General features: G+C 39.6%; 1 protein-coding gene across 50 annotated transcripts in view; it reads left to right on the top strand.

Annotated features, from left to right (window-relative positions):
- Positions 1-14,035, top strand: part of ABI3BP (ABI family member 3 binding protein) — a 148,101-nt gene that overhangs the window by 69,841 nt on the left and 64,225 nt on the right. For 26 of the 50 annotated variants that reach the window (XM_083736021.1, XM_083735976.1, XM_083735998.1 and 23 more), the window contains 7 exons: positions 3,800-3,874; positions 5,883-5,960; positions 6,417-6,491; positions 7,303-7,377; positions 9,174-9,248; positions 10,439-10,513; positions 11,720-11,794. In XM_083736021.1, coding sequence (XP_083592147.1) covers positions 3,800-3,874; positions 5,883-5,960; positions 6,417-6,491; positions 7,303-7,377; positions 9,174-9,248; positions 10,439-10,513; positions 11,720-11,794 — 528 coding nt within the window. The remainder of the gene's footprint in view (positions 1-3,799; positions 3,875-5,882; positions 5,961-6,416; positions 6,492-7,302; positions 7,378-9,173; positions 9,249-10,438; positions 10,514-11,719; positions 11,795-14,035) is intronic. The other 24 variants (XM_083735994.1, XM_083736016.1, XM_083736020.1 and 21 more) reach the window with 16 other exon arrangements.

The following is a 14,035-nucleotide window of genomic DNA, read 5'->3' on the forward strand; positions in this document are numbered from 1 at the left end:
ACTTAAACTTTCTTTGCTTTCTTTATGGAACATATTATGAAATTTCCTATTAATAAGAATAATAATAAATTTTATTTATATCCCGCCCTCCCCAGCCGAAGCCGGGCTCAGGGCGACTAACAACAATAAAACAGTACAAAAGTACAGCACAAACAACACTCTAAAATCATTCATTATAAAATTAATTAATTCAAGCCGCTGGCAACCATTGCTCCAGAGCTCCGTGAAGATTGCCGAGGGAGGCAGTCAGGCTGTGCCCTGGCCAAAGGCCTGGTGGAACAGCTCTGTCTTGCAGGCCCTGCGGAAAGATGTCAGGTCCCACAGGGCCCTAGTCTCTTGTGACAGAGTGTTCCACCAGATCAGAGCCACAGCCGAAAAAGCCCTGGCTCTAGTTGAGGTCAGCCTAACTTCTCTGTGGCCTGGGACCTTCAAGATGTTTTTATTTGAAGACCGTAAGTTTCTCTGTGGGGCATACCAGGAGAGGCGGTCCCGTAGGTACGAGGGTCCTAGGCCGTATAGGGCTTGAAAGGTTAAAACCAACACCTTAAACCTGATCCTGTACTCCACCAGGAGCCAGTGCAGCTGGTATAGCACCGGGTGAATGTGATCGCGCAGCGAAGACCCCGTAAGGAGTCTCACTGCAGCATTCTGCACCCGCTGGATTAATTATTAATTAATTAATTAATTAATTAATTAATTAATTATATTAATTAATCTGTTCCAGGACACATAGAGAACGCACGTATTCTAACATGGCACATGGTTTTCTGATTTTCAATATCTCCATTGTCTGGTCTTTGTAAACAGCTTTCTGTTTTCCTAAAAAACAATAAAACAAACAAACCCCTGACCATTGCAATTTGCTGATTGCTCAGAACCTAGCCTCCTAGCACTAATTAATTTTGTACAGACACGTTGTCCTGAGCAGGCATTCAATTCAGGTTGCATGTAAAAGTGCACCTACAAAATTCACACTTTTCAAAACAACACGCAAACTGAAACACAGCCATCTTTCAAAATTTGCACTCCTCCAAATTTTGCAGTGTAGTTCTCCAGCCAAATAACATTTACAAAAATGTACATATAACAAGCCTGTAATGTATGTGCATTTAACTTGCGCACATTCAGCTTTACATCGCAGGACAAAACCAATGAAAATATTTCAATAAAACAGTAATACCAAAAGAGAGAGAGAGATATGGTTAATCAACCATGTGAACGCTGGGATTAAACCAGAAGGTGTTTGGATAGGCAAACTAGTAGAGGATTCTTCAAATTCAGAGGACAATGTGAATTCAAGGCCTTTAACAGTGTGCATGGCAGAGAAGAGAGGTAAAATTTCACAGGTACAGGCACAGCATTAAAGGAATAGTAGGTCAAGGATAATGCAGGGAAGCAGGAGCAATAGCTGGAAGCCCTGGAAACTGGGTTAGGTGTGACAGAGATTCTGGAAGGAAGAACAGACACCATTTCTGAGCTGCCTTAGTCAACATTGTTGTTTTGATTTCCTTGATGCCAAAAATGTGTCTAAGGACCTCGGAAGGCATGGTCTAAATTTTCTTTTGGCTTTGTGGTAAAATACAGATGCAGAGCCTGAGAGTGACCACAGGCTGTATTTGATAATTGCAGCCTGCTAGTTCTAATGGGTCATTATCCTTTAATTCAATTTTATATGCTGAAATTTGTTTTTATGGTGAATTACATCTGAATGAAAAGTTAAAACATCCCAATGGTTTGAGTGGAGAGTTGTTTTTTGTCAGTAGGCAATGTTTGTAGCTTGATACAAGAAAATTGGTTCCCTTTCCACATCAGCTAGTATGCTGATGAAGTCCTGGGCATGAATTAGTTGAGATTCCTGCATAGCAGCAAACTGGACTAGATGACCTAGGGATTCCTTCCAGCTCCACAGTTCTGTTACCTCCATGTGCTAGATTGCCCTTAAATAATCACCAGTTATTAGTGGTTGTTGTTTTCCCTTTTCACCGCTGACTTCATAAATGAGAGTTATTTATAGGATATATTCTCCTGCTCTGAACATTATTTATTCCATTAATATAGTACTTCCCTACACTGTCCTCAGAGTGAACCTTTTCTTGGCTTTGTAGTACAAAGGGCTTTTTTGTTGTCCTCTGATTTTTGTGGGTGGTTTTAAACCCTAAGGCCTGCGGTGTTGATTGTAATAAGGCTAGCCAACCGCTACGAAAACATCTGCATGAAATGAAAAGGAGGAGTAACTTTTTGGCATGGAAAGTATGCAAAACCGTATATAGCATACATGTTTTTAACAACTAAATACTAGGCAATGATAGAAAAAAATGGTTGGCTGCATTTGTGGTGAAAAATGTACTTATACATGGTAGGAGGCCTGCCCCATGGGAAAGTGAAGGACTTGAAAAAAGGAAAACACAATGCATTTTCATTCAAGAAATGCTGAATTGCTTCTTCAGAGTTGAAATGTCACACAGCAGTGTAAGATAGTGAGATGCAATTAGTGCCTTTTATTGCTTTAATGTTAGGTGTATCAATAACCACATGACTGACTCAGTCACCATAAGACTATGGAGGTGTGTATCATAAGCAAACACAACCATTGGGGGGGTTAATCTTGGGGGGAAGAACTTGGTTAGATTTTTTGGTTGTTGCTGTTTTAATCCTGTAAAAGGCATTGGGCCACAACATTGGGTGTCCAGTCCTTCCCCATATAGGCACAGTGCACCTAGGTGAAAGGTCCCCCTTAGGGCTCAGTACACGTATTTATGTTCCCCTGTTCTCAGCACAGAATAGCCTAGAGAACAGGTAGTCTGTGCAAACCTGCTGCACCCCATCCAACTCTTCCCCACCATTCCAGATTGTGCATAATTTGAATGCTAGATGGGGCTAAGAGAGGATGGGAACAGACATGCACACACCACACAAACACATACCCTAGAAGCACATTGTGGCTGGAATCCAAAGCCCTGCACAATGAGTTCCATGCCCGCATGGAAGCTTCGAACTTGTTTTTCTAGTACAGCGATTCCTCCTGCCAAATGGCAATCTGGTTTTTGAAAGTGAGGGAGCTGCTATTCCCTACAGAGATCTGCTATTCGTTTTTTTTTAAAAGGTTAAAATTTCCACTGGGCACCTCAAACCCCTTTGGCATGCCTAACAGAGTTCTTTGGATCCCACCCTGTATAATTTACTTATATTCTACCCAAAGGTAAAACTCACCTGTCCCTTTGCATCACTTCCTAGTAGGCAATAGACCACTATGTATTCTGTTTTACTGTAGTTGACAGATAGGGTCTAGGGACTTCTGTAACTCCTACTTAGTGCCTTCTCCTACCTGCCATTTGCAGGGCAACATAGCACAGATATCATGTAAATTGATTTCCACAAGAGAAAGCAAAGTGGATCTGATGTTGCTCTCCTGAAATTAATATGTATTTTAAATATAAATATTCAGCAAAAGATACTGACCTCAACATGTTTGTGAAATCTTTAGAATATCCTATGAGTCCAAGTTCGAAGAAGAAAAATATTGGATTCCCCTTTTCCGTTTGTGAGAGATGAGTGTAGTTTTTCAAAATAAAAGGTATTCCCCTTAGTTGAAGATCCTCAAAGACATCTTCATTAAGATGTTGTCATTTGTGAATGCATTTAAACTTGATTAGTTAAAAACCAACCAAATCAAAAGCTTTTTCCGAATAATTACTCTTATTATTGATACTAGCTACATACAAGCAAAGCCACCTCAGAAAATAAAAATTAGATTTAAAAGAAATCATAATTACAACTGCTATCAATTTATTATTTTTAGTTTTCAGCAAAACACAACCTGGTCTTTCAAGCCCCAGAAGATCTGATGAGATTGACATATCAGACTCCGAACCAGGTATACCATTGCATCCTATACTTACCACCCATGGAATTAAGACTGCAGTCTTCAGACTGCTGTACTTACTTCAGAATAGTTTCACTGAAATCAGTAAAACTGTTCTTAAATGAGAAGCTGGGGGATGTGTCCTTAGGCGCCAGCTCTCTATAGTCTCTAGATTCTGTTTGCAGAATCTTCTGAGGAATTAATCTATCTGAAACTGAATTTAGAGAGCAAAATCTTCTGAGGAATGAATCTATCTGAAACTGAATTTAGAGAGCAAAATCTACAGACTACAATTCCAGATAACACCATCCTTACAGTCTGGCAAATTACACTTGCACAAGGCGAATTGCATCCCCCTGACCAGGTGTCCTCTCCCGCAGTCTGCTGGGTTCAAGAGTGTATCTGAAATGGGTGACCAGGATAGATTAAAGATTCTGTTTGTCTACCACCCACCCCACTGATCAACAGTCTCCCTTCCTGAGCTAGCTGGTGTGCTTTCAGGGTTGGTGTTGGAGTCCCCCTGGCTGGTTGTTTTGGAGGACTTTAATTTTCACACTGAGGTTCCCCTCGAGAATGCCTCAGGATTTCATGTCCTCCATGACAACCATGGTTCTGTCCTAAGTAATTTTTCGCCCTACCCATGCTGCAGAGAACACTCTGGACTGGTGTTCTGTGTTTGATTGTATGATGGTGATCTTAGAGTGGAGGTACTCTATAGTTCTGTTGCCATGGTCAAACCACTACCTTGTGGGGCTTAGAACTCAGAGCCTCTGCAGGGGTGGGGGACTGATTAAAATGGTCAACCCCAGCAGGCTGATGGTTTCATATGGTTTCCTGGTGGCTTTGGGGGAGTTCTGTTGTTCTCCCTTATACACCTTCTGTTTTTCCCAGTGTGTGTTGTATGCTGTAAATTCCTAGAGGTTCAAAGCCTGCCTATTTTGGGCTATATTTAAGGCCCCCTATATGATGTGGATAATAATAGTACAGTCGTACCTTGGCTCCCGAACGCCTTGCAAGTCGAAGGTTCCAGCTCCTGAAGGATCAAAAACCAGAAGGGAGTGTTCCGGTTTTCTAATGTTCTTTCGGAAGCCGAACATCTGACGGGGCTTCCGATTGGCTGCAGAAGCTTCCTGCCACCAGTCAGAAGCTGCACTGTGAAAGTCAAACATTTTGGAAGCCGAATGGACTTCCGGAACGGATTCTCTTCGACTTCCGTGGTATGACTGTATTAAAAATATTGTTATATTTATTTATATCTCATCTTTTTCCCAGTGAGAAAGGCTGCTTATCCAGATAAAATAGATAGATAAATAGATAGATAGATAAAATAGAACAAGTTAAAAACATAGGAAAGAAAATAGAAAATAAATAGTATTAGAGTTAAGTCTTATGTCTTAAGTCTCTTCTGCTGAAACCAGTGTGGCCAAATGCAAAAGAGAACAGGACTTCTATTCCTGTAATGTCATGTAGAAGAGAGGATTTCTGCTAATATAGGTGACCACCTTAGTTGACCGGAATGGGACTTCAAAGTGCCCTATATGAATTTTATTACTATGAGATTTTCTGAGTTTACGTGTTTACATTGCACAGTAACTTTTAGTAGACTATGTTGCTTATTACAGTGTTGCTGCTTGTGGTATTCCACTTTGCTTGGATAATGCCACTTCAGTTGAGTTGTTAATAAAACCTTAAGTTTTTCTGTGTGGCACTGATCCAGATACCAAGATGTAATCCAAAACAATTACAGTATGGGTGGGCAGGCAGGCAGGCACTAAACAGATGACCACGCAGCATTTGTTCAAATCCACATACACTACGAAGAAGGAAATCTTTCATACAGTGTGATTTAAACAGATGACTTCATCTGTAACACCTACTAAACTGGTAAACTAAAAACAATGGCCAATAGTCAAGGAAACCCTTCAGGTTTTTCCTACAGAAAAATAGCTTTCCTCCTTCCAGAAACTTTTCCCCCCACCAAGCTGGCTTTTCTTCTTATACTTGTCAACATTTCTTCCAGCAGTAACAAATGAACCCACCCTGGAATCTTTCACACCAAAAACATCCAAGCCTCTTGACTGGCCAAAGACACCACAGGGTAATGCTCTTTTTCAACGTGAATGGTCATACTGTGTGTCGTGTTTCATCAGAAACATTTTCATTCCACGTGAATCCATTTCTTTCAGAATAAAATCATCACCATCCTTTCCATACTCACCTTTTATCACGCTTCTAGCTTCTACAAAGCCTCCAAACCTTTGTAGAAACATGGTTCATCCTTTTATTTTTAGTTTCAGTTACGAAAGCTGCATGGGCTCCCTATCATTTATTATTATTATTATCCATCTCTTTGCACAACTGTCTTTGAAGGAAATTGACACTTGTCATTGGAGCACTGAGTTATGCTTAAGATCAGTGCAATGTGGTCTGCAACTCCATCACGTTCATCAGCCTTGCCAGTCCATTCCATTCTGTTCATCATTGCAAGAGTGTTGCATGAACGGTTTGTTTAAATTTTGAAGGATTTTAAATGTAACCATGATGCTCTTTTCAGCTTCATCTGAAACACCATTTATTCCTTTTAAATGGAAGACTTCTGCCACTCCAGAAGGATGGCATGTGAGCCCCGGTAATTAAATACTCGCTTTATGTATACACTACAGATGGCATTTTAAAAACTCTTCTCTGTTCAGCTGTGCAATAGCTACTAGAGCATCAATCCTATCCCTACTTACAGTACCTGGCGGTAAGCCTCATTGAATTCAGTACGAGTAACTTCGGCATAGACATGGTTAGGATTGCATGCTAAATTACTATCAGTTACTACTTTTCTGTAATAAATCTGAGTACTGTGATATATTTTGTTTCACACCAAAAAACATTTCTTCTGTTTATTTTTTTCTCAAGAGCTATTGAACCTGGGATTGGTAATGAAATGTAGATTGTTCACAAATCTATATTACAATCAAAGAAATTTGCACTTTTGTTTTAGATACATTGATTATGAACATGAAATCAATGTATGCAATTATTTATGATTAATTTGAAATTTATTTCTAGCTTTTTCTGCTTTCCAGATCTCATGCATTAAGAGTTTATTTTCCTTTGAATAGTCCATGTTGTATTACTGGGGCTTATACAATCAAGCTCAGAAGAGTTTGTGGGTGTGCCCTCTTCCCTTTTGCCATCTCTCTGTTGAAATAGGGGCTGTTGCTGCCAGTTTTGTACATGAGTCGTTATTAAAAATGTGTTTAGTGTATTTGGTGATAACAGACCTTCTGTTTTGAATTTGATAGGTTCCCACCCCCCAACCCAATCTTTCTCTTTTCACATTAAACATTTTGCTTTATCAATAAATAGGAAATATTTCACTTCAAGATTGGTAACTTTTAGTTATATTTGTCTTTTTCTGTTCAGTTTGAATTCTCTTCTTTTTCTAGCCACTAATCAACCACCTTTGAAGCAGAATACACCTAAAACTTCTAGAATTACTGAACAATTAAAAGCTGCTCCAGGTAACATTCATTTCCTGGAAACGTTGTATAACTTGCATTAAAATTCAGTCCCTGAAGAGCCCTGAAAATATTTTTATTGCCATTTTTCACCACTGCAAATAATAAAAACAGAGTGTACTTTCAAGTGTAGTATTTGGCTTACAGCTACAGCATTAATTCTTGAAATCTGAAAACGTTATTGCTCTTAATTGAAATTGCTCGTTGAACTGATGCCCATTGAAATATCTGCCCTTTGATCAATTTAACAATGAGAATTTGTGAAACAGTGTGGGCAAATGTGCTTGCTGTTGTTATTTGAAGATTTGCCTCATAGAAATTATAGACACAGCTATTTCCTGTTTTCAGCAAAAGTGTGACAACTATTTTAAAAGGCCAATGGCAAATTGAGCAAATTGCTTTTCTGAAGGAAAGTAATGCTTATCCACATAAAAAGAAAACATTTATTTAAAAAAATATTTATAGTACTTGAATTTATAGTACTTGAATATTTAAAAAAATATTTATAGTACTTGAATTTGGATGATTTTTAGATAGCTTTCCTTGTGGGCAAAGTGGTTGTGAGGTCACAGCTGCAGAGATACAGTGGGGGAGCCATACCAATTCTCCCCCTGGTGTATCAGCACATGTCCCATTGTTCCACTTCCTTGCCCCTCCGAGTAAGCAGCAGCTATGCTGTTGTTGGGAGGCTACTGCTGCAGCTACACCCCTCCCCCCAGAAGCTGCTTCTGTCCATGGTTTGGAACAAACTACAGTTTCCCTTTGTGTCAGGGAACTTGGTTTATCTAAACCGTAGTTAGTTAATACAAGGACCAAACTGTGGTTTTGAACTACACTTTGAAGAACTTCCTGTATGAAATCTGAAACTGCAATTTGCTCCAAACCACAAAAAGAGGCTTTAAATTTTCTTCCTCCTGTAGCATGTTCACTTCACACAAAAAAAATAATAATTTATTGTTATATCTGTACAGTGGTACCTCATTTTACAAACTTAATCCATTCCGGAAGTCCGTTCTTAAACCAAAACCATTCTTAAACCGAAGTGCACTTTCCCTAATGAAGCCTCCTGCTGCCGGTGCCCTTCCACCATTTGGATTCCGTTCTTACACCAAGGTAAAGTTCTCAAACCAAGACACTATTTCTGGTTTTGCGGAGTTCGTAAACCGAATCGTTCGTAAACAGGACTGTTCTTAAACCGAGGTACCACTGTATTTGACCTAGCATTCTAAATTTGTTATCCAGAAGTATATGGAAAAGTCCTTCTTTTACCTATGATTATGAATTGGCATGTAGTATTCTATAATTTTTATACCAGCTTTACTAATTTTCTCCACACGTATTTCTTGTGAGAGCTACCACAAGCCTTGTCAATTATGCATCAATTCCAGCATTACATAATCAGCATAATCAACCATTACATGAGTAATAAAAATATTATTTAACAGTATATGTAATTGATGGCACTTGAGAGAGTCCAAAGTACTTCACATACGTTATATTTGTAATCCTTAAAACAACTTGGTAAGGTAGGCTAATATTGTTATTCCTATAGATAGATCACCTGGGCATGAGGGAGAATGGCTTTCTTAAAGTCATCTGGTGAGTTACTGGAAAAGAATAGACAAATATGATTTTGCTGTTGTTTGAGGCTTTAAGAGGTATATTTTTTGCAACAAATTTACAATTTTTAAACATCTTGTTTCACCTTCACTTTAGTTTATTTGATTCTAATTTCCTAGGAAGAAAATTAAAAAAGACAGTAAGAAGCAAAAATCTATAATACAACCTGTGTCTTTCAGCTCTGCCAGAAACAGAATTGGTTCCTTCTACACCTAAACCTTCTGCCCATCCCAAAATACCAGAATCTAAACATGGTAATAACAATTCATGCCATGGATTGTAATTATTGATGTTGTTTGAATTCAAAGTTAGCCTATTTGAAAAAAGCTATGTTGTTGGTTTGAGGAAATACAAAACCCTTTTGGGTCAACTTTGTGTAGACTTCAGTCTTTGCGTGCTACCTCATATATTCATATTCATAAAATATTTCAGTGTAAACAGTTATAATAAGAAAACCATGCAGGAATCAGAAAGAACCCTATTTTTATATTAATATATTTTATATTATATTAATTGCAAGTAATCATATACTGATTCTGGGCAATGGGAAAGCGTGTTCTCCTTCATGGAGAGCACATGTTGCGGTGGGGGCTGCCAGGACACTCCAAAGTTGGAGGGCGGGCTAATTGATCGTTGGCCACTGATGCGATTGGGGCTTCCCTTGTTGTTGGGAAGAAGTTAATGTTGCCATTTATTGATTGACAGCCAGAAATAGTAAAACTCCTTGCATGAGGCTAGGGCTTCCTCTTTTCGCCCGTGCATTGGATTGCCCGTCCCTCTCTCCCTAGAATAGGGTTGTTCGCTTTGACCTTGCTATGCCTGTCATGGGGTCGTCTGCTTTGGAGCGGGGGCCTGGTAGGAATTTTGTCCATCTGGCTGATTGGCTGGGGCCATTTGGTTTTTGCCTACTGCGTAGCAAATCGTCACAACTTGTAAGGTTCGCGGTTAGGCATTGGTTTATGGTTTGGTTGGTTGAGGGGCATGGATTGGCTGTGCCTGCCCCTCTAATGCTGCTGCTGCAAGGGATTCCGTTAAAGGAATTGGGGGCTAACTATTGCTTGTCCAATCTGTCAAGGGGGCTCGGGCCATAGCAATGAGCTCCTGGTTGCATTTGGGGTGCGGGCAGGTTCCCTGCTCCGCGTAACCCCCAAGTGTATTCCCCCATTCTGACTTTCGCATCGTGCAGAATGTCAGTCTGTCCCCCATGGTGGGGGCAGATAGTCGCAACCAATGCCTACGCAACCACTCACAAATTTGTATTTTAATAAAGTTGTGGCCGAAATTATGCCAAAAATCTTAAACAAAAATTTCTGTGTGATGTGTGAGTTATTCGGGTGGACCTGGGGACCTCGACACGCAAATAGATCTAACTTTAAACATCTTTTATGAATAACTGTCTAATTCCCGCATGATTTATTGCTCTCTCTCTTTTCTTTTTCATCAGCAGAAAAAGAACCTCAATGGGAAGCCTCTACACTTAAAATTTATAAAACCCCTGAATTGCCAAGAACAACACAGGGTAATAATTAATTAGGTTTACATGAAGTGACAGATGAATAATTGTAATAGTTAAATAACTCTGTATATGCCTCCATTTATTCTATAGATGGTTGGTCTATTAAATATGGGCCACATGGAATGGACTGCGAATAGACACTGTTGAAAGCTACAGAACAGAGTCAGTTCTTTCCTTTCCCCTTCCTCTCCTGTGCCACTCACCTGCCTAGTTAGAACATTAGAGGGGAAATGTACTATGGACTTTTTCAGCCCATCCCCTGGGCTGGAAGTCGGACTTTTCATAGCTCACAAGCAGGGCGACAAAGTCAGGGATGTTTCAGTTTAGTCCTAACCATTCTACATGAGTGCAAAAAATATGGTGAAGCAGACTTATGTATATGCATCCCATGTAGGATCTGGCAAATGCAAATGTACACAGGTACTTCCCAGTGTTGGTTCTCTGCATGCATTCAGTATTTGGGAGTCTGTCAGGGTGCCAAAACCCTGGAGTGGGACCTTTGAACGCAGCACAAAACACAATATTGGTGCTTCAGTTTTTTTATGATGCTTACTATCTCTGGGGTCTGAGAAAAAACAAAACAATACCCCCCCCCAACCCTCCAATCATAGAAGAGGAGTGGGGAAGTCAAGGTTAGCATTCAGGACCTTATCTTTGGAAAACAGGAGATCTGTGCTGTTTGTTGGACAGGAAACTGCTGAAAGAAAAATGCATAGCGGTTTGCAGGCATCCCAGGGAAATAGATTATTTTCTTCATATATTGATCAAGTTCCAAAAAACGATGAGACTAGTTCTGTGAGCCCAAGGGGTCATGCCTATAACCCTGTGCAGACCTACCTGTCTGACTTGCTAAGATTTGCTTCGAAATATACACAGAATATTTTTTAAAACTTAAGTAGCAGCCCCTCCATGACGTTTGGCAAACTACTTTTGAGTCTCCCAGACTAGTTTGTAATATGGCTTTATTTTTAAGGTGAAAGGATCGAAAAGAAAATAATCACACAGGCATAGCATAAGCCTTTTGTATATGTCATGCAGTTCTTGGTATCTCAGTAACTGTTTGTTTGGGATACTCCTATGTAGTTTTGGACTTAGGTGAGCACACAACACTGGTCGTGAAGGACTCCCCCTCGTTTTAAGTTCTCGGTGCTATCTGAGCTGTTTTCTTAGGGCACATACAAATGACCTTTTCGTTTTTATTCCTTTCAGCTCCCAGTAAAACAAAAATCCCAGTTTCCAAGCCCCAAATCCCTCCCCATCTGGAAGAGCCAAAGATTGTACCGGGTAATTGCTATGTACTTTCCTATAACTATTTTATTCCACAGCATGGATCAAGCTTTCTTCTGACGGACTTGGACATGCAGCTCACAAAAACAGAACATGTGTTGTTCGTGCGCATTCATTCTTATATAATCTTAGAACATGTAATGCAATATAATTCCATTTGTAATCGCAAGTAACAGTCTGAGATTAAAAACAGCTTCTAAACACCAAATTAGATTTTGCTGTCATGTCAAAGCTTATAGTTCTGTTGTTTTGTAAGTTAAAATATTGTAATGGGGTGAATTAAGTTGCCATTACCTAATTTGTTTGAAATCTGGCTCAGGTTTGACAATTAAGTTAATGTTGGTTGATTTGCTAGCTCAGTCACTACTAGCAATAAATAATGATAGGGATAAAATTCTGAAAGAGGTTTCAAGAAAAATACCAACGAAAACTCAATGAAAGAATATTTTGACTGGAAATAAATGCTATGCTACTTCTATTCCATACAAAGAAGTATGGTACTATGGGTGCTGGGGCTCATCTGACCTCCTGGCAGCTGAGCTACAGCTATTTATTGGAAGGTGAGGCAGCAGGGAGATTTGTGTGGTGCAAATGTACCACCAGGAGAGCTGTATTGGCTGTGCCAGTTCATTTGCCCAGCACTGATCTCCCTGCCTCCTCGTCCCTCTCCTTCCTGATCAGCAGCAGTGACTCAGCAGTCAGGAGTTCAAGTGAGCACCGCTGCCCCCTACTTATGTAGATATTTCAGATTTCAGACCCAAGCAAATATTTTTATTTTTCATGCTACCTCTGTTCATGAGAATTTCTGCAGAACTAAACAGACTTATGTGATATATGCTAACATTTTGATATTTTTCATATTACAGCTTTGACAAAGCACAATTAAACCATTCAATCTTAATATGTTCCTCAAAATCTGGCACTTTAATTTGCAATAACCAATTTCTTCAACCTGTGGTGACCAGACCCACTCTAGCCCAAGCTGCTTGGGTGCAATTTAGCTATGACTTAATCATCCTCTCACAGTACGTTGACCAGAAAAGCCCTTACATTTCCCCCACCCCCCTGAAAAATCTAGGTATGTCTCCAATGTGAAAGCAGGGACTTCAAAAGCCTCTACTAGGCTTGAAGTAAAACACATTGTATAGGAAGGTGCCATGTGCAGCCCAAGGACTTTGAATTAAATATAGAGAATAAACACACACAGGTACATATAGTTGGAAATATATTTTCCATTCAGATATACTATCAGCTTTCAGACAATAAGAAGTACAGCTGTGCTCTGTGCAACATGTAGTCTTCTCCATCCATGTATAAAGATTAATCCAGAGATTTAAATGAGAGGCAACAGATGTGCCTTTCGCAATGTAAACTGAAATTTCCATATTGTTTATTTTCTTCATGCTTTTGTAGAGTTGAAGGAAAGTCATAGAATTTCACCAAGATTGAAACGGGAAACTGGCCATTAAAATGATGAGATGCTTGGATAAGTACCATGCATCTATTTTTAGTTATGAGTCAGAAGTAGAACGGGGTTTGTGTTACTTGATCTATACCCTAAAGCTTGCCCTGTCTCCTACAGGTCAGCTACTCTCCGGTGTACTCAGCTAAACATACAAATCTGAAATATTAGCTCAGGGGAGTCAAAAGCAGTTGGACTTCCTGTTGGTGACACAATTCCCTTGTGTACTGTTTGCCTTAGCACCAGAGAGGCTTTAATGTGCCAGGTTGACAGTGTGTGTGTCTTGGAATGGATGCTGACGACTGATGTATTATTTTTCATTTTCTTAGGATGGATAATATATGCTGTATGCTAAATATAACACGTTCATATTTCTATTAAATTAGCTTCAACATTCCTTTCCCTCTTGTTAAGCAGCAACCTGCAGAGTTGGGCATTGTCTTTCCCTTTTAAAAACTTATGGAAGTAATGAAACATTTTGGTTCCATGGATTTGTAGACTTTTGCTCTTATCCTTAAGATATTCCACTGGAAGAAGCCTCATTTTCTCCACTTGTACTGGTACTGGATCAGGCTGTATTATTCCAACTTTAAAAGAGTACTACCTTCTGCTTTTCATTGTGCTTGAATAACTCAGCCACATGATCTTCTGAATGCTCTGAAGCAGGGGTGAGATATCTGTGGCCTCCATATGTCATTGGAATATCATCAGCTCAAGCCAACATGTCCAATGGTCAATCCAACACTGTCTGCTCTGTTTTAGAGAACTATAGGTGC

Source organism: Podarcis gaigeae, assembly GCF_964106915.1.
Source record: "Podarcis gaigeae genome assembly, chromosome: 4".
NCBI lineage: Eukaryota > Metazoa > Chordata > Lepidosauria > Squamata > Lacertidae > Podarcis > Podarcis gaigeae.